The following is a 20,475-nucleotide window of genomic DNA, read 5'->3' as shown; positions in this document are numbered from 1 at the left end:
TGTGTGTGTGTGTGTGTGTGTGTGTGTGTGTGTGTGTGTGTGTGTGTAAAATTAGTATTGAAGTCAAGACCCTGGGATAGTAAGAAGATGTGGGGCCTTTAGGAGGAGATGCAGGATTAGTATCCTAGTAGAATGGTTTGTGAGAATATAGCCTTCCACTGCCTTGTATTCTGCAAGGGTTAAGCAGAAAACAGGCCCTTGCCAGACTCCATATGTACTGGCATCTTGATCTTCAACTTCCCAGGGTCCATAATTACAAGAGATAAATTCCTGTTGTTTATAAACGATGCTATCTTGACTATTTAGTTATAGCCACTTAACAGACTCCGACTATCCTGCTGAGCATGACTGACCACACTTCTTTTCCTTCCCTTTGTCAAGCTGCTGTGTGGGAGGAAGTGTGGTTTTATCCACAGGTAAGGCCTTTACCCCTGAAAGAAACTCCTGAGATGATTGCCCAAGGTAGAGACATGGAAGAACAATAAAGTCAAACAAGTCAGATACATCTTTGCACTTAAATTTCAGCAGATTTTGAGAGCTTGGATTGACCAACAAGAAAACCAGAGCTTACCTAGCCGCAGGGACTTGGAATAGTGATGGCTGAAGAGAAAATAACTAAAGGTAGATAGCTTTTAAAAGCCATACAGACATTGCTCAAAAAGGAGGGATCCCCTGTAATCTGAGCCATTCACGAATCAGAGAGTCCTGAATGTTCTCCCTGAAGAGTGTATGTCTTATATCCAGCTATTTTCTCTTTTGTCTTGTGATTGGCCTCAGAAGCAGAGAGCACAGTTGAATGTGGTCCCTGTGCAGCAAAGAAGGGTGCTTCTAGCCCAGAGAGTTTCACAGTTCTTCTCCGAAATGAGGAGCACATAACCAAAATCCACTGTGTGAAATGGTTGTGGGATGGGTGGCTCACATCCAGGGTATAAACCCCATCATGTGGGGTGTCGGGAGATGCCTTCAAGTTAGGTAAGGAGCTATGAAATCTACCATTCTCTTGGTAGAGGAGCTGACATAGTTATCAGCAGCTGTCAAACAAAGATGAACCTAGAGTTGGCTGGAAAGAAGGAACCTCAGCTGAAAAAATGCCCACATCAAAATGGCCTGTGGCCATGTCTGTGAGGTTATTTTCTTAATTGCTAATTAATATAGGAGGGCCCAGCCCACTGTGAGTGTACCACCACTAGGTAGGTGGTGCTAGGCTGTATTAAAAAAAATAACAGAAATGCAATAAGCAGAATCCTTCCATGGCTTCTGCTTCAGTTCCTGCCTCTGACTCCTGTTTGAGCTCCTCCTCTGCTTTCCCTGGATGGTGAACTTATTACCTGTAAGCTGAAATAGATTTCTTCCCAAGTTGCTTTTGGTTATGGTGCTTGTTACAGCAACAGCAAACAAACTAAGACAAAAATCTGTCTCACCGACTTCATGTTGCCCAGGATGGTCAGAGATCTCTACCGCATACAACTTCAAGCCCTGGTGGCTTTTGCCAATGTTGTAAATCCTGGTAATATTGGGGCACATTTCATTTACAACCTTCATCAACTGAAAGACAAGGTAATGACAGATTTTGAATCATGATGACTGTCCACTAAAAAAGCAGTGTTCCCCAAAAGGAAGATATCTCCACAGCCTCCAGCCTCAGTGCTCCCCTCCTCCCTACAGCCCCACTGCTGTACCTGTCCAGAATATCCTCTCTGACCCCCTTTTCCCAGGATAATACCCACCTTTCCAGCCAGAATCTATCCTTTGGCCATCACCTCTAAGGAGAAGCTCTTGGCATTGCTTGTCCTGGTTCTGTACTCCCAGCACACTTGATTATGATAGTTACAGTCTCTTGCCACAAACTGAATATCTATGTCCCTCGACTGAATTCTAATTGAGGCAAGAGTATTAAAAGGGGAAGTGTTGAGTCTAGCAAGATGGCTTAGAAGGTGACCTGACCTGAGTTCCATCCCGGGGATCCACATACTAGAAGGAGAAAACCAACTCTCACAAGGTGTCCTGCAACTGCTATAAGTACATGGATACACGCATGTGCTCACACCCTAACACAGCTTACAAATAAACACAATACATTTATTTATAAAAAGAAGTGAAGCATTAGATGGTAATTACGTCACATAGGTGCAGACTTCGTAAACAGGATGAGAACCCTTCAAAAGAGACAGAGAACTTGTGTGCTCCATATGTGTAGAGAGGCCACACACACATATGAACTAGTAGGGGAGCCCTCCCTCAGTAAGTGCTACATCGGCCAGCACCTTGAGGTTAAGTTTTTAGCCTAGAACTGCAAACAAGACACTTCTATTGGCTACTAGCCAGCTACTTGATATTTCCACTCAAACAGTTTCAACAGAGTAAAGCATCTTCCTGGGCAGAGATCTTCACCTCTCTCAGATATGATATGTAGTTATCGCCTCCTCCTCCTCCTCCTCCTCCTCCTCCTCCTCCTCCTCCTCCTCATCCCACTACTCCGGTTGTTGTCATCAGCTCCTTGGCTGCAGTCAGAACCTTCCTGGCTGCAGCCATGACTTTCTCACTATGGTTTCCGTCTTTCTGAATCAGTCTCCTTGGAGATCAAATTGCACAAATATGGGTTATTTGATAGTACGTTTTCATAATCACTGCACACCTGAAGAAGGTGTTCCTGCCCTTCTGGAGCTGGTGGTGTAGCAGGAAGGAATCATGGGATAAGTCAGTTCATGAGTGCTAAATAAGGACCACATGTGCTAGCCATAGACACAAACCTCATGGGGCCGGATGGTGAGTGAAGCAGGCTGCAGTGGGGAGTAAACCCACATGCAATGGTCTAGATTTTAAGAGCAGCTAGTCAACTGACAGCTTTGATCTCTAGAATGATGTGAGCTATCAAGGAAGGCAGTGAGGTCTCTACTAGTTGAAAAAGCTTTGGGTGCGGGGGACAAGAGACGTGCTCCTCCCAGAGGTTACCTTACCTCACATCCCTGACTGGTGCCTATAAGAACTGATTTGCTGAGTAAAAGGTGTTTTGCAATCCCTAGACACCAGATCCTAAAGAACCAACATTTACTGAGGATCCCGCTCTCCAGCAGGTACCTACCATACAGAGAGTAAAGACTGCAGCGTTTCAAGGATCATTTCAGGGCCATATGTTAAGAACAGAAGGGACAGTCAGGCACTGGCAGAGCAGAAGAGAACATCCTAGCAAGGGTGTTGGGCAGGCAGTACCCATTAGAAGGGCACTGCCACTCTGAAATACAAGTTGGAGCTGCATGTGCCCCTTTCTTCTGCATCATGAAAGATAGCCACCACACACTTGCCTCAACTCCCTGCCTACTAGGCCCTCCAGTGTAGTCATGTGCGGACAAGGATCCCAGCAGGTCCTGACTGGCAAGTAAACCACTGTCTTGGATTCAGAGCAAAGATTAGTTCTTCAGGAAAAAGACCTAGGTAGTTCACTGCTAACCTGGCAACTGATATAAGCCTCAAGCCCAGGCTACCCTTTTCTGTTCTCTTCTCTCTTTTGTGCAGCTAGCACTGAAGATCACACCCTACACGCTGGTGGAAGACTAGCGTCATCTTCCCCTGGACGCACATTTAGCAAGGGATACGAGAAGCCTCTTAGGCTACATTATCTTTAGAATCTCCTTTTCTCCTGTGCTCTGTCCTCCCCTGCAGTATCTTATCCCAACCCTTCTTTCTTTGCAAAGGTTTGTGTTAAATAAACTGTGTGCCACTGGATTTTAATACCTAAATCAACCTTCCCTCACGAGAACATGAAAATCTGAAGAATATTAACCTTTGGGAAGGCCCTTCATAATTCTCCCTTCAGAGTAGCACTCTGAAATACCCTGAGGCATATCTTGGGTGGCCACCATCCCCAGGAAGGTCATAGGAATTGATCTGCTTTCTCTTTGCAATAGGAACAACACTATCATAAGGATTATCAGGGAGGAGTCCTTCTACTTAAATGTAACTCCTACTTGTGAGAAAATGTGATTACTTGGTCCTGAAAGGAGTTAGGCATTCTTTTTTATGGTGTCCAGGTCAGTGATGGCTAATCTTTATTGCCAGCTTGACATCCCCGGGAACTGCCTGTGAACATATGCATGAGATGTTTTCTTGACTGCTACTTTATGCAAGAGGGTCCAGCTATCCCTGGGCAGTTGACCTTGGGCTGCATAAGGGAGCTGAGCAAGCCAGGAGAAGCAAGTCAGTAAGCAACATTCCTCCTTGGTTTCTGCTATATCTCCTGACTCCAGGTTTTGCCTTGACATCTCTGAACATCTCCTCTCCAAGTTGCTTATGGCCAAGGTATCTAATGCAGCAACAGAAACCAAATCAGAATAAGGTCTTTATGGTAAATATATGGGTTCTGATTGTAAACAGAGTAGTGTTTCCTCAGGACCCAGAGCACACAGGGCTGAAGAAACTAGTTCTGCAGGTCTGAAACATCGTTCGTGTGTGTGTGTGTGTGTGTGTGTGTGTAGAGAGGGGGGGTGTACTTCCCTCCTCAAAGTCCAACCCCATTGGAAAGCTTTTAGTTGTTAAAATTTGATATGACAGAGAGGAAAGCAACTAAGGGAAGAATGTTGAAACAGCTCCTTGAAGGGGGAGGGAAAAGGGAAGGGGAGTGACACTGTAGGGAATAGGGTTTGTTAAACTCATTCACCTCTGAAATAGGAAAGCACATCACCATCCTAGTATCCACCAAAGTCTGGGTTCCTCTCTTTCTTTCCTTTGCTGAAGAAGATACAGTAAGAAAATGCTTTTCTAGTAATCCAATTTTCAGTAATATATCTGAAGGAAACCATCCATGAAGAAAGCTAAAATTATATGCATGATGACACTTGTTGTAGCATGTTTCCTACTTTGGCACAGTCAAAAGTTGGGAGATTTCCAAATGCTTCAAACTAGGAAGAAGGCTGGTAAACCACAGTACATTCACTCACCAGCTCTTGTGGCAGCGTTGGAAACAGCATGGGGAGGGCTTGGTGCTAGGGAACCATCGCTGAGAGACATGGGGCAAAGACAGCCGTATTCTATTCACAGCCTTGCAGAATCTGTCAACAGGAGTTTAGGTATCGGAGGGATTGAAACCTATTGCTGTAGTTTGAGTGAATGTGTTCCCCAAATTCATAAGGTGGAATCCAAGGCCTGATTCTATAATATGGAGGGGTGGGGAACTTTTCCGGGGGGGGGGTAATTAAGTTACACAGGCTCTGCCCTTATCAGTTGAATAAGTATATGAGTATCCTTATGAAAGGACTGGAGGAAACCAGGTAAGTCATTTGCCTTTCCACCTTCCACATGATGACCCAGGAACAAGGCACCATATTGGAAGTGGAGAACAGTCCTCACTAGGCACAGAATCTGCTGGTGTCTTGATTGTAGGCCACTGATATTAAGAACTATGAAAACTCAACTTCTGTTGTTTAGAAATTACTCGATCTCCGGACTTTAGTAAATCTGTGAGCAGACTGAGACAAGGAAGAGGTGAAAACTGTTGACACGCCAGCACAGTGAGGCTGTGGAAGATTCTTTAGACTTAGGGTTCTGTTGATATAAGGATGCTTGTCAGTGAATAGAAGTGTTTCTTTTTAAAAAAAAAATGTTTAAAGCAGCAGATGAAAAGTTTTCTTCCATCCTCTTCAGAAAGTACCTCTAAGCCAGTGAAAATGGAATTTCCCACTGAAAGAAGAGGAAAGCAAGCACAGTGAAGGCCATCCATGGGTCAGAACTTTGGTTATCTGGACTGCTGGGCCTACTACTTTGCCTGGCTTCCCACCATCGCCACCTGTCCTCACACTCAGGCTGACCACACAGCACGGGGGCAGGCTCAGCTCACTTCCTCCACAGTCCAAAGTCCCTGGCCATCCTCAGCCACCACCTATATCAGTAGTGGCAGCCAGCTGCTCTACAACTTCGGCTTCCTCCGGAGAAAGGAATATCTACCAGCATCAGCACCATATTAAACAGCAGCCACCCTGCAGCTCCTGAACATCCAGGGACTGGCCATATCAGGTCTCAAACCAAAGACAAGGTATACTTTCCTGGGAATCCTATACCTCAAGTCATTCCTCAACAAGAGCATGCCACAGCCCCCCTTAAATATACCCTAACAGCTGGTTCAGGTCAACTACCCTTCTCAGAAATGCCTCTTCTCTTACACCCCGATCCCAAAAGTTCCTTTCTTAGGAGCTGTGTCAGGGATCACTAGCCTTCCCTCCACATAGGGAGGGAACACAGCTCACTTAGGATATGTCTTCTTTCCCAGCACCCACCTGACACCTCTGCTCCCTCCCTTTTATTCTTGATGGACTCTTTGCTTGGACAGAGACAATCAATCTTCTTTCCTCTCTGTCTGATAAAGTCAGTCAACAATCCAGATACCAACTGGTCCCAGCTATAGCCAAAGCTTCTCACAGCCACGAGCAAGCGACTCATCTGTCCCCATCCCATTTGTCATGACTGTAATGATGACATTAAGCACAAGTATGCTAAATTTCACATTATAGACTTGTGATAAGTGACAGGGACATGACCCCCATCATTCTAAACAAAGGAGATAGAAGAAATGTATATTTAAACAAGTAACCAGGAAGTTATAAATACATACACTAGGAATGCCTCCAATGTTCTCTTGGCACAATTCTCTCTGCCTCAAAGTATGGATGTTTGGATAGTCTTCACCTCCTCTGCCTTCCCCACCTCTTGCCCCCTCCCTCTGCCTGAACATAAGCCATGTAGCTCAGTGCTCTAAAGGCATATGCCTCACAGAAGTGACCCACACTCTCATTCCTGTCTCCACTTTTTGGTTTTTGTGGTTTTTTTTTTTTGGTTTCTTCTTATTGCTTTCATTCATTTTATTGTTGGCTATAAATGTCTCTTTCACTAGTAGGCTAATCCAACTATCCTTTCTGAGGTAGAAATATTTCTACAGCCACCTAGAAGACTCCATCGAAGGAGAGGGCTAGCAATTTTGTCTTCTCATCCAGCCCCAAGAACCAGCAATCTACATAGCAATGGCTTTTGGGCCAAGTACTAAACTAGGACTGAGAAACACTCCCTGGACAGTTTCCAACTCAGTGATTTGGGGGTGTAAGATTTCAGAGGGGACCCAGGGTGTATTCATTGGTGACCTTGAGTCCTCTTAGCTCTGCCATCTCCTGAGTGGTGGTCACCATAGCCATCTCATGTATAAACACATACTGTTAGCTCTCCACAGAGGACCCCCACGATACACGTGGGATAGCAAGATCTCCATAGCAGAGACTATGAGCAGTCAGCTCACTTTACATACACTTGAAGCTCATTGTGCCAACCAAACTGAAACTTATCTCACTTCTGGGCTTGAAGAGATACCTTGGGACACTCATCAAGCAAGACTAATGTTAACCCACCAGAGCTCCCGAAGACAGAATGGTGGGCAGAACCATAAAAATACCTCGAGAAAGTGGAGCAGCAGGCATGAGTCATAAACCTCAAGTCCAAGCACATTATCTCTGTTTTTGAAGAGCAAGACAGTAAGAGGAGTTCTTTAGCACATCCCACTTCTATGTCTGTGCTGACAGGTGTCTGGAAGCCGTGCATATCTCAAGTTAAATGACAGCGAGACAAACCAGGCATGCTCATTCCATGGAACTGAAGGTCAGTCTGATAACTCTGATCTCAGAAACATCTCCTACCTTTGTTCTGGGCAGCTGGCTCTGTCTCTCAGCCCTCAAGACCTCCCTCTGAGGGGCGTTAACTAGCCTTTGGTGAGTCCTTATTTGCCAATGTAATCCTGAGGTTATTTCTGCATATCATCTTTAGTCAGATTCTTGACTAGCTAAGGATTTTTAAATTGTCGATCCCTTTACATGCTTTCCAGCACACTGATGTAGACTGCTGTCCTCTGAGCATACCAGCCACTATTGTCTTCAACAGAGCAGCTATGACTACATGCCAGATACCCTCATGATCCCCCAAGAGACTGGAGGCCCCAGGGAGTTTAGAGGTCTGGTGGGGCAGGGGTGGGGATGGGGTGGAGACAGGGGGGGGGGGAGGAGGTATGGGATGTGGAACAGTCAGAAGGTGGACCAGGAGGGGAATAAAATTCAGAGTTTAAAATAAATAAATTAATTAATTAAAAAAAAAGATCTAGCCCATTGATCTCTTGACCTCCCCTCCTAGGAGGAAGGAGCAGGGCCATTGGACTGTTCTCTGAGAGCGCAGCCATTTCCTCCTGTACCGCTCTGTCGCGTGAATGTGGTTCTAGTCTACCTGCAGGTGGCCCTGTCTCGAAGGTGCCGGAGTATATAGAAGGCAGAAGGCTATGTGAAGCTGTTGGAGGAGCCTGCCTACGCAACTATAAAGAAATTGTTATTCATTCGGGGCTGAAACTCTCTGTTGGGGCAGCGACTTAAGTATCACCTACATTCCTGTAAGTAACCCCTAACTCATATTCTACATGGAAGCCCAATAAACTCTTTGGTTTAGCAAGTTGGATGTCAGTGAAATCACATTCTGCCATTGGTGCCCTTTCTGAGGGGAACAGACATTTGTCTACCCAGGAAACATGCCTACACATGCTGGGTGTGGATGAGGAACAGGACTTCAGAGACAGTGAAGTGAGTTCAGGTGCTGCCCTTTTGCCCTTCTCAGGGGTGTGTTGCAGCCAGCACACACAGGCTGACACAGCTCAGGGTTACTGAGACTCAGGGTCAGTCTGAGAAAATCATACTTGATCACCAATTCCTGCTACCTGGATGCAGATTCCTAACAATGCCAATCATGAGTTCTGAGGCCTGGCTGTACAGAAGCATGGACAACTGATAGAACACTTCCATTGAGATTCCCACTTCACTGTGTCCGAGGTGGCTCATGTATAGATATTTTATAAATTTTCCAGGTTGCACATGGTATGTAGTCATTGATAAGTGGATATTTGCCCAAAAGCTCACAATACCCATGATATAACTCACAGACCATGTGACGCTTAAGAAGAAGGAAGACCAAAGTGTGGATGCTTCAATCCTACTTAGAAAGGGGAACAAAATAATCAAGGGAGGTAGAAGGAGGAAGGGACCTGGGAGGGAGAGAGGAGGGGGAGAGAAAAAGGGGGCAGGGTCAGGTATGAGAAGAGACAGGAGAGTACAGAGGGCCAGGAAATTGAACGGAAATATGTAGCAGTAGGGGATGGGGAACTAGGGGTAGCCACTAGAAAGTTCCAGATGCTGGGGAAGCAAGAGGTTCCCAGGACCCAACGAGGATGACATTAGCCAAAATACCCAACAAAGGGGAGAAAGAATCTGTAGAGACCATCTCCAGTAGTTAGGCATGGCCCCCAGTTGAGGGAATGGGGCCACACATCCATCTCGAAAATTTTAACCCAGAATTGTTCCTGTCTAAAGGAAATGCAGGGACAAAAAAATGGAGCAGAGATTGAAGGAAAGACCATGCAGAGACCACCCCACCTAGGGATCCATCCCATCTGCAGGCACCAAACCCCTACACTATTGCTGATGCCAAGAAGTGCTTGCTGACAGGAGCCTGGTATAGCTCTCCCCTGAGAGGCTTTGCCAGCACCTGAACAATACAGATATGGATGCTGACAGCCAACCATCTGACTGAGCACAGGGTCCCCAATGGAGAAGTTAGGGGAAGGACTGAAGGAGCTGAAGGGGACTACAACCCCATAGGAAGAACAACAATATCAACTAAACTGGAATCCCCAGAGCTCCCAGGGACTAAACCACCAACCAAAGAGTACACACGGGGTCGGGGGGACCCATCGCTCCAGATACATATGTAGCAGAGGACTGCTGTATCTAGCATCAGTGAGGGGGGAGGCCCTTGGTCCTGTGGAGGCTCCATACCCCAATGTAAGGGGATGTTAGAGAGGTGAGGCAGGAATGGGTGGGTGGGTAGAGGAGCATCTCATAGAGTCAAAGGGGAGAGGGGATGGGATGGGGGGTTTTCAGAGAGGAAACCAGGAAGGGGGAGAACATTTGAAATGTCAATAAATAAGATAACCAATAAAAAAATATTTCCAGGTCGCTCTAGTGGACAACCAAGATTAAGCTAAAAATCATGCAGACCCATGAGAAGGCCTCCTGTTTTACCATGAGCGCCCTCTCACCCTCAGGTCCATAATCATTACCTTCCTTCAGCCAGTGACCCAGCTCAAACACACAGAAGCTTTAGGAGTTAGGACTTCAGTGACAAGCAGCTAGTTTTGAGCCTCATTTCAGTCTTTTCCTAGCAAAGGAGGCCCTGTTTGGTTGCCCAGAGGGATCGTGTATAATGTTCATCCGCTCATCCACTCATGCCCCGTTGCTCTTTGAAAAAGTCATGTCGAATCCCCACACTCTGGTCTTACCTGGCGCATTTCCTTATAGTTGTGGTGCTTAAAATCCAGGTCATCAGTGGTGGTCATCTCATTACGACGGTGATAATAGTTATTAGGATCTAGGGACAGAAAGATGGTTTGGAATTCACTCACAGTCAGTCATGGCATCCCTGCCCGGAGCCTGGTGTATGTGGTGACGGTAGAGACAGAGAGCTGAACTTCTAACATTGGCTGAGAGGCAAGAGAGCCAAGTCACCAGGAAGCATGTGGGAGTTGGAACTGTTTGGTGATTTAGAGTGTATAGTCACAAGGCCTGTGCTTAGATCTCTACTTAGTGCTGTGTGACCTTGGACGAGCCACTTGAACAGTCTGTGCCTTACTTTTTCACCTGTTTGTTGGCTTCCAGTAGAAGAGATAGATCTGTAGAAGAGACAGCCTGTGTGCCTGGGCTGCTGTCAGTACTAAACAAGTAGGAAGTTCAAAACCACACAGGTAAGCTAGGTGACATTAGGAAACACGGGCCCATTCTTAATTTCTTAGCTGGAATGCATTTCTTGTCATTCTTCCTAACAGAAGCCCAGCATGTGAGAATCCCCTCTTTCTGCCTCTCAGAACTCTCGTCCCCAGTCACATGGGCAAGCCAAATCCATCACAGCGCTCAGTTGCTCTGACTGTGCCAGTGGAGGCAAAGCTCTTTAGCCCAGAGGAATAGACAGTGACAAATGATGCTGAAACACTGCCCACATGCTGTGGTGGCCACCTGACCATGAAGGAACTGGTCCCAGTACGACCTTGGTGACCAGCAGGACATAGAGGCACAATGACAACAGAAGCTCCTGGTCAGCCAACCCTGAAGCCAATCCTTGTATGACATTTAGAACCAGAAGCACCTGCTGTAGTTTCCATATAAAATGACATTATAGGCTCACATCCTAGCTAGTGACATAGTTTAAGATGTAGTGGAACATTTAGTAGACACGGCCTAGATATAGGAACTAGGGGGTGCCTTTGAAGGTTACATCTGGTCCTGAGCCCTCTCCCCTTCTCTCCCTCTCTCTTCCAGCCTACTGTGTGGTGAAGAGCATTCTCCACATTTCCATAGCCATGGTGTTCCATCTCACCATGGGCCCAGCCAATGGAACCAAGAACCATGTTCCGGAAACCTCTGGCGCTGTGTTCCAAAATCAATCTTTCCTCCATGTAAGTTGTTTATGACAAGTATTTTGTCACAGAGATGAAAGTCTTACTGACACAGCAGCCTCAGAGGTACAATCAGAATGTACTTACAGAGGTAACCCTGAGGACTGGGGCTCTGGCGCAGGGAGCACGGTCTTCTCTCCCTGGCTCCCTTTTCATTTAACCTGACTTTTCTTTTTAATTCTTACCTGTTGTGTATATTATTCCAAAACAAAGACCATACAGAAGGAAGAGGGCAAGGAGGAAGAAGAGTATGAGCAAGACTGGCAAGAAGGGACTCCGGGTCTGCCCTGATGTCCATGTCCTCATCTGAGGAAGGATGGCAAAGGTCCTCAGGCCTTGGTCATCATGCTGACATTTCCCACTAGAAGATTCAGTCACCAAGACTTAGTCAGAACAGAACTACCACCCCGACCCCACGTGAAGAGCACTCAGAGCTTCAGAAGGCTACAACAGCTTGGGCTCCTCACGAACAGCTCAAAGGCCCATTCTGAAAGCTGGGGCAATGACAGGTAGCAGAAGGACCCCTGGGATGTTAGGATCAGCAGAGAGCCCTCTATGCCACCAAAGTCCCCAGACTAGGTGCATTGGCCACCTAATAGACCTACCTCAGCCCTGCCAAACCAGATTCCACATCATAACCAATCCCAGATATCTCCACAGGCTCTGTGTGAGAAGCATCAGGCCATGACTATATCACAGAAGCAGGAAGGAGGAATCAACACCTGCTTCACACACCCACAGCAGCTAGCCCTCTGGCATCTCTAACAAATTACTTTAGAAACAGAGGCCATATACAACAAATTAGGAGTCATATGAGACTCAGCCACCATATGAGACTCACTCTGTCATAGTGTTACATCTTCATGAAAGATCTAGCAATACTGTCAGAAACAAGTAACTAACGGGAGTCGGTAGCTTGCAGAAGGAAAATAGACATTTAGTCTAGGCAAAAAAGTCAAGGCCATCTGGGCTCTGCCAAGGCCCCATTTATTTCTCACGGGGTTGCCTATGCCTTTGGAAAGAGCTTCCCAGGGCCATGGGTTCCAAAGCCAAGATCAGAGCAACACTTTTTATTTTTCCCATTTATTGACACTGAGTTCAACATGCTGTTTTCTAAGAGCTACTCAGCACTCACCCTCTGCCTCAGGGGTATCTTTCCAGAGGATTTGAAAGCCCCCCCTTTTCTCAAACATTCAAGACTGTGAAAAAAAGTTGAAGAAAAAGCTCAGAGCTCTAGGTACAAAAGATTTCTTGATCAGGAAATATTATTCTTCCTTCCTGGAGACTAGTCAGTATATTGAAGGGATCCAGGACAAGACATAGAACTGTATCAATATGCCAATATCTTTCATGATTCTGAGGCTTCCATATTTAATAAATACTTCTTCATTTCTCTCTCTCTTTGGTTTTTTTTTTTTTTTTTACTTAACAAAGTTTTATTGGGAATTTCTTAAGAGCCTATCTCTCAATTTTAAAAGTGAAGAACTGAACTCAGAGAACACAGTTAGCCTATCAGCCATCTGCTTCTATCTCTGGCTTCCTTATGTTACAAGAGTCCCTTTCTCCCATTGGCACCTATTTCATGTGGTTTGAGTTGTCTTGCCCCATGTGCCCAGGTGCAAGCCTGTGACCCAGGTCCAGGCCGTAAACTCATTTGCACAGTTCAGCTAGTCACTAGGTCAGAGATGATCATGGGACAAAAGCCATGCTCTCAGCTCAGCAATCCCCACTGGGACCAAGATCTCCAAAAGGAAGCAATGGTAATGTGTGCCCTTCGGCTCTCTGAACACTGCAACAATGGTCCTCAAGGAACTGAATTCTCTCCAGGAATCTCAACCTAGGAAAGGGACAAGGTGGAAGCCCTGTTCCAGCCAGAGGAGGCACTCTCCTCCCAAAAGAGCACCCAGTTCAGAGCACCTCGGACCAGAGACTGGAGTCCAGACAGTGATGCACCTTGATCAGAAATGTTCAAAGTTATATATAAGTCCTGCCCTCTATTTAAACTTAAACCTCAAGTCAGGACCCATAGATGGACTTGGGGGTTCACTGCACCTCGCTGTTTGTTCTCCAGTGAGACCACACTAGATCTCCTCTCTCTGAGTTCTACTGTGCCTTGTCTCTTTAACAGGATCAATGAGCATGGGTTTCTGAGCCTAGCTCATTAGGGCTCCCGGGGACCAAGTTCTGATCCTAATTACTCTAATGACCTCAGTGCTGTAGGAACGTCTCCTTCTTCTGGGGGTCACACAGGTGGAAGGAACTGGAGTGCTAGTGACAACCTGTCAGTCTGCAAAAGGCTCCATTACTGACCACAGCAAGAAGGCCCTGAGATATTAGCCATACCCCTGCCTAAAGTCTGTCACACCCACCCCTGCAATTTTCGTTCGTCAGCCAAAGTTTTCTCCTTAAGTGAATCTGAGTAGGACTTGTGGCATTTGAAGCAGAAGTCCTGAATGGCTGATTCCATCTCTGTGCCTTTATTGCCACAGATGGAGCTCTGGCAAGCCAGATTCCTGTCTCTTTCCGTGTGGTTAATTTTCAAGATCCTTTGTACTAAAACCCAGTGATTCCTTGGGGGGACTCCTTACCTACAGGGAGAGAAAACTCCAGGCACAGCACCTAAAATCCTTCATCCAACCTACTCACTTCATTAACTTAGACCAACCTTCTGTTCTTGACATACCGGCCTACTAATTCTGCTGCCTGAGTCACCCTGTCTGCTGTGTGGTCTCACAGGGATACTAGGCAAGAAGAAAGAGAAGAGGAGGACTCTGTAGACATTCTCTGCCCTAGCACTGCTGGGAACATGTGAAAGTCAATATTCACATTCCTCTGGGGCAATGTGTGTTAGCTGTGGTCATTTTTTAAAAATATTTATTTATTTATTTATTTATTTATTTATTTAATGCATATGGGTACACTATCACTATCTTCACACATACAGAAAAGGACATTGGATTCCATTAGAAATGGTTGTGAGCCACCACGTGGTTGCTGGCAATCGAACTCAGGACCTCTGGAAGAGCAGTCAGTGCTCTTAACAGCCGAGCCATCTCTCCAGCTACCAATGGTCATTTACTCCCTGGAAGACAATGCCTTTTACTCATGGCATGGTCAGAGGCCATTGAACCTTTTATAAAAGTGTTTACCAGGTACTTCCCATGTTGAATTACATTGAGATAAGACCCTTCCTTCTCTAGAGAGAACATTTTGTTTTATGTCCTAAGAAAGGGACAAACTGAAGCCAAAAGGAAAAAGAGGACTCACCAGAGGATAAGATAAGAAAGGGAGAAGAGTCATCTCCCCCTTAATGAGATGCAGACCCCAAAGCCCAGATTTGAAATGCTGTAATGAAGATATCTAAGCAGCCTGCAATTCCTGTTCACAAACTGGCCTTCTATAAGAGTGAGAAAGAGCCACATGCTACCTATCACTACTCCTAAAGTTAAAGGCAACCAACTACATGGGGCTTTAAACATAGTTACAGGTAAGCTAGCATTAGTAAATGCTTGCAGTTGTAGGTGACAGTAGTTAGTTATTACTCCTTCCAGAATTCTAAGACACAGAACAAGTCTTAGTTGATGAGCAGACAAGATGAAGCCAAAAATTAAAATTGAATATTTCCTTCTTAGGGTCACTGAGACTTTCCTGCTACCAACCTCACTCCAAGACCTGAGCTAGACTCTGTCTCTATGAAACAGAGAACGACAGAAGAGCACACACAGCATTCTCCTCTGGTGGACTCTGAAGTCGAGCACACACACACACACACAAACACACACACACATGCTCACACATACACACATGCACACACATACACACACACACATACTTCCACCTTGATAGGCTCTGCACACACATACACACATGCACACACATACACACACTTCCATCTTGATAGGCTCTGCACATACATACATACATGCACACACATACACACACTTCCATCTTGATAGGCTCAAAAAAGTGGAACACTGCTGTCACACCCAAGGCTTACAGATCCTGAGACAGGGCCATTTTACACTTTCTTCAGTAAAAGCTACAAAGAACAAAGGTCCTACACACACAGCTCCTCTCCCTTCCTAGAGTGCTATCTCAGCTCTCCAAGGTGTAGCTTTCACTTGTGTTCTATTAGGAGCTACTTTCTAATCCCTTCCTTCCCCAATTCCTTGAGCATGATGTCAGGGTACTCTCCCTCTTTCTAGGTCTAATAAATTGTCCCCAAAGGCCTTTCTGTGTCTATCCTTAAATTCTTTTTGTTTTACTTTGTTTTGTTAATTTAAAATAGACTCTTTCTATATAGTTCAGGCTGTCCTAGAATTTACTATGTAGACCAGGTTGGCTTTAATTCTGTGGTAATTTCCTGCCTCAGTCTCTGGAACACTGGGATCACAGGCAGGTGCTATCATGTCTAGCTTCTGAATGTTTTTGATATCAATGAAAAAAAAAAACAACCACCTGAAAAGAAGACTCTGTGCCACTAGTAACATTCTATACAGCAATGGCCAACCAGTGCTGATTTTCCTAGGACTGTCCTGTCCAGTTTCAGGCAGATCAAGACAGTTGGTCACATGATCTAATGACTCAAGTGCAGAAAGCAGATCTCCTTTCCTATGACATGAAGGATAAATATCCTCTTCAACAAAACCAAAAAAAAAATTAGTATACTAAAATATTCTTTTTTAATCTCTCAAATTGTATGACCAGTGTAACATCTGAAGCCACCAAAACTACATAGATAGCTATTGTTAAGACGTTAAAATGAAGAAGACTATGCTTACTAAGGTATGTACAACCCTCTTTTTCATACACGTCTATCATCTATCTATTCTATATCTACTATCTATCTACTATCTATCTATCTATCTATGATCTATCTATCTATCTACTCTTGTGTATAGATTTATATCAAAACCTTTTAAAAAATAAATTTGGCTTTAAAAAATGAACCTATATATTTGTCAGGTAGAAACCAGAACCACACTATGTTCACACTTAAAATCACCCAGGGTTCACAGTTCGTCCATTTCTGTAATGTTTCAAATGCCCACCAAAAACAACCTAACAGAGAAATGATTACTTCATGGTACTCACACAAGGTGCCTTGTACCTTTTTCTAATGACACATGAATTCCTGCCCACAGTGGGAAGCCATGGCTCTACCCTTTACAGAAAAAAATGGGAGAGTGCTAAGCAAGGGTCCTGACCTAGAGGAAAGGGGACAGAGCCTCCTTACAGATGCTAGCCAAGATTTGTGCTGGCAGATATCCTGAGCACCATGAGCCCAGAAGTCTTAAGAAAGCAGCAGGCTGGATATAGGGCTGTAGCAGAAACCAGCTAGGAAAAGAGACTCAAATCCCAAAGAGGTGTGCTCTGATGAGCTCTCCTTCTCAACCTTGGAAATATGCACAGCCTCTGTCCCTGCAATTCCACTTCTTACAACCAAGATCAAGCAACAACTGTAGCCACAGGGATGGATGGACACACACACACACACATACACACACCATTGACAGAAAAACAAGGTAACTAACTGCAAGATTGTTTATAGAACAACTGAATTTCCAACTACCACAGGCTGGTTAAAGGAGTAAGATTTTGTCCACAGAGCAGGAGAGAAAGTACCCACAGATGCCCTTTCTTGGTTTCTTTCTGTCAATGTGACCAAAAACAATTTACGGGAGCAAAGGACTGTTTTGTTTTTTTTCCAGCTTACAGATCACAATTCATTGTTGAGGAAATCCGGGGCAGAAATTTGAAGGCAGGGCTTGCCATTCTATGCAATATTATCCCTGACCAGGAACCCACTCACAGCCAAGGGGGTATAGAGGGACTATAGAGGATGCTGCATGTTTTCTAACTCTCTGGCTTGTACTTAGCTAGCTTTCCTATGCAGCCCAGGGAATGGTGCTGCCCACAGAGGGCAGAGCCCTCCTATATCAGTTAACAATCAAGAAAATCTCCCACAGGCCACCCTCATCTGGATAACCTAAAAAGTGAAGACTCTCTTCTTCAGTGGCTCTGTGTTGTGTCAAGTTGACAGTCAAAGCTAACCAGGACAGACTCCAATAATTTTTATGGCATGAAAAAAAATTGCAAGCTAGTAAGTACAGACAAATATAAAATGCAAATGTATGTGTGTGTGTGTCTGCTATGAGAATCATTATGTGGACAGACAGAGCTGACTTTCTCGTCCATGGAGGGTACATGATCTAAAAACCTACAGTTGGCAACACCAGTTTATACATATTATAGGACTGCAAGAGAAGCAGTAATGTGATGTTAAACATGCTTTGAAAACACAGCAAGTGGAACCGCATTGCAGAGCTGGGCTGAATACTGAGACAGAAGCAGCGCTGGTGGTGGATTGCCTCTAAAAGGGCTGGGCAGGACTGGAGACCCACAGCCCATGATGTTCCAGCTTATTCTATGAGCCTGAGAGTGAGCATACTCTGGGGAGAAATCTGGGTGAGATGAACCATGCTTCTGGTCCTGTTCCTTATAACCTGATTGGGGGAAGACAAGAATGAGACATTCCTGCAGGCTCTGACAGGTGCTAAGGGGTGGGTTTAGGGCCAGCTGCAATCCTAGAACTGTCTGTTCAGGAGGAAGAAGCCCTTTCCATGGATCTACAGTGACACTATCCGCTACCTTCTGAAAAGCCAGCCTATCTAACCTTTCTGGAGCAGACACTAGGAGTATCTAGAAGGTACGTATGAATCTCCATTTGTATCCGAAAGTTAGCCCAAATGCCATCATGTAAATGACCCATAAGAGCAGAAGGAACAAGCATTCAGTGAAGACACAGGCATCCAAGCTTTTCAGACAACAACTGCAAATGATCATGGTCAAGTTTCTTCCACCTCCTGCCCTACCTCTGCACTCAATACAGTAAGCATGCTGGGAACAGCTACATGTCTTGAGGGCAAACATATTCTATAGCACTGAGAACTGAATCTAGCTTTGCACATTTGCATATGCTTTCCCACTTAGTTACATCCCTAGGTGACAGCTAGATGCTTTTTTCTCACTTCTGAGCGAGTGATCTGTCAACCTTGACATACATAAACATCATCTTAAAATTACAACAGGCAAAACCACACTTGGCAAGAGAGCTCGGTGCCACCAACGTTTGTGTTTCTGAATCGGTATTATGAAAGGTTGGTTTTCTTTTCTTTTTGAATAACCTGTGTGATAACAGCAGACACAGGAAAATGGCGGCTCAGCTTGTTTTGATTCACCTTTGGGAGGCAGTTGTCTCTCATTAGGAGACAGCTTCGCAGGAAGTGCAGGGGCAAACTCACCTGGCAGTGGGCAGCCCAGGATCTCCATCCTCATGCAGATGTTCCCATTATCGAACCAGGACTGAGGGTTTACACGAATGTAGCGGGCCACCATGGGGACTGGCAGCTCATTGAGCACAGGAATCTCCTTCTCACTGTTTCCTGCAAATATCTATTGACACTCAAGGGGAAAGAGAAAGTGTTTTAGGATCTTCATCCTCAAAGGTAAGACACCCAGCAATTCACTCATTCCTTGGGGTCCGATCACGCAGTACATATGCATGCTGGGAATCAAGGTAAAAAGGAAGAAATCACCCCTGTACTCTGCTCCAGGGAGCCCTGTATCTCAGTCTATAATGAGGGCAAAAGAATGCTCTAGAGCTCTGGCTTTTAAAAGGAAGTAGACCAGGCCAAGGTTTGGAGCAGGAAGAGGTTCTGTTTGGCCTGACGGAAAGCTACTTAGACTGTGAGGAATGGGGTGGAGTTCTCAGGTAAAAACATTAATGGAGAAGCCCAGCAGTGGGTTTCATAGGTAGAAGAACATCTGGCTCTGTTCTGCTGGCCCAAACAGGACTGTTGATGTAACAATCAGCCAGAAGGTAGAAGGAGAGGGGGCTGCAGTCAGTGGGTAAGATGCTGGATGCCACTCTGGGAATGGCACTTGAGAATCTAAATTTGAGAGTAACAAAACCCCTACGCTGAAGCTAATCATGCAAGGTGGCTAGAAAAGTTAGGGCTCTCGGGTATGACAGCTGCAAGGATCCCCAGCTGCAACTTGCTAACTTGTAAACTGGATCAGAGGCTGCATCCCAAATGTACTTCTCTTGAAATATGTGGTGGTTTAAATAGGGATGGGTCCCATAACTCATGTTTGGTTCATAGGGAGTGATAATATTAAGAGGTGTGGCCTTGTTGGCAAAAGTGTGTCACTGTGGGGGTAGGTTTTGAGGTCTCAGAAGTTTAAGTCACCTCTCTTCTGCTGCCTGAGGATCAAGATATAGAACTCTCAGCACCTCCAGCATCAAGTCTGCCTACACACCACCATGTTTCCCCGCTATGACAATAATGAACCAAACCTAAACTGTAAGCCAGCCCCAAATAAATGTTTTCCCTTATAAATGTTGTCACGGTCATGGTGTCTCTTCACAGCAATAAAACCCTAACTAAGACAGAATGAATATAGAATTCTGTATCATGCAGATGCAGAATGATGAAGAATGATGCAATTCTGCATCAACCCCAGCTGTGGGCCACTTGAGGTTGGGCTTCAGAATATGAAAAGGAAGTCATTATGCATCAGACCCTCCTGGTTGATTTGAGTTTACACAGAATTGGTAAACCTCCCCAGGGAAGGACAAAGCCCCATGGCCAGGTACCAATGGCATGGGTAAAGAGGGGAGAGGGGACTCACCATGTCACCAGATCCATTCTTCACAGTAACCCATGTGTGGCTGTCATTGCTCACCATGACTTTATAGGATGTCACCCAATCACTCCTGTGAAAAAAAATGAAACATCACTGGGGTTACATGCTTTAAAATGCTTACTTACCCTTTCCACTCAGCTGTGTGGGAGTAAGAATCGGTATGCTTTCTCCAGGACTGGATCAAACCCTGATTCTCAGGGAAGTCCTGGAGGACAATATAGACTCTTTTGTGTCATTGCTCTTGGTTGTCC

General features: G+C 45.3%; 1 protein-coding gene across 1 annotated transcript in view; it reads right to left on the bottom strand.

The window, feature by feature from the left end:
- The window catches only part of Cpxm2 (carboxypeptidase X, M14 family member 2), a 106,392-nt gene that overhangs the window by 16,152 nt on the left and 69,765 nt on the right, over positions 1-20,475 (bottom strand). Inside the window, exons 5-8 of the mRNA XM_028772544.1 lie at positions 20,210-20,294; positions 18,820-18,970; positions 10,346-10,434; positions 1,422-1,545 (exon numbers count right to left, since the gene is read on the bottom strand). Of these exons, the coding sequence (XP_028628377.1) occupies positions 1,422-1,545; positions 10,346-10,434; positions 18,820-18,970; positions 20,210-20,294 (449 nt within the window). The remainder of the gene's footprint in view (positions 1-1,421; positions 1,546-10,345; positions 10,435-18,819; positions 18,971-20,209; positions 20,295-20,475) is intronic.

This window comes from Grammomys surdaster, unplaced genomic scaffold (genome assembly GCF_004785775.1).
Source record: "Grammomys surdaster isolate TR1022 unplaced genomic scaffold, NIH_TR_1.0 214, whole genome shotgun sequence".
Taxonomy (NCBI): Eukaryota; Metazoa; Chordata; class Mammalia; order Rodentia; family Muridae; genus Grammomys; species Grammomys surdaster.
Note: the sequence above shows the minus strand (reverse complement) of the source record. Positions and strands in the feature narration are given on the sequence as shown.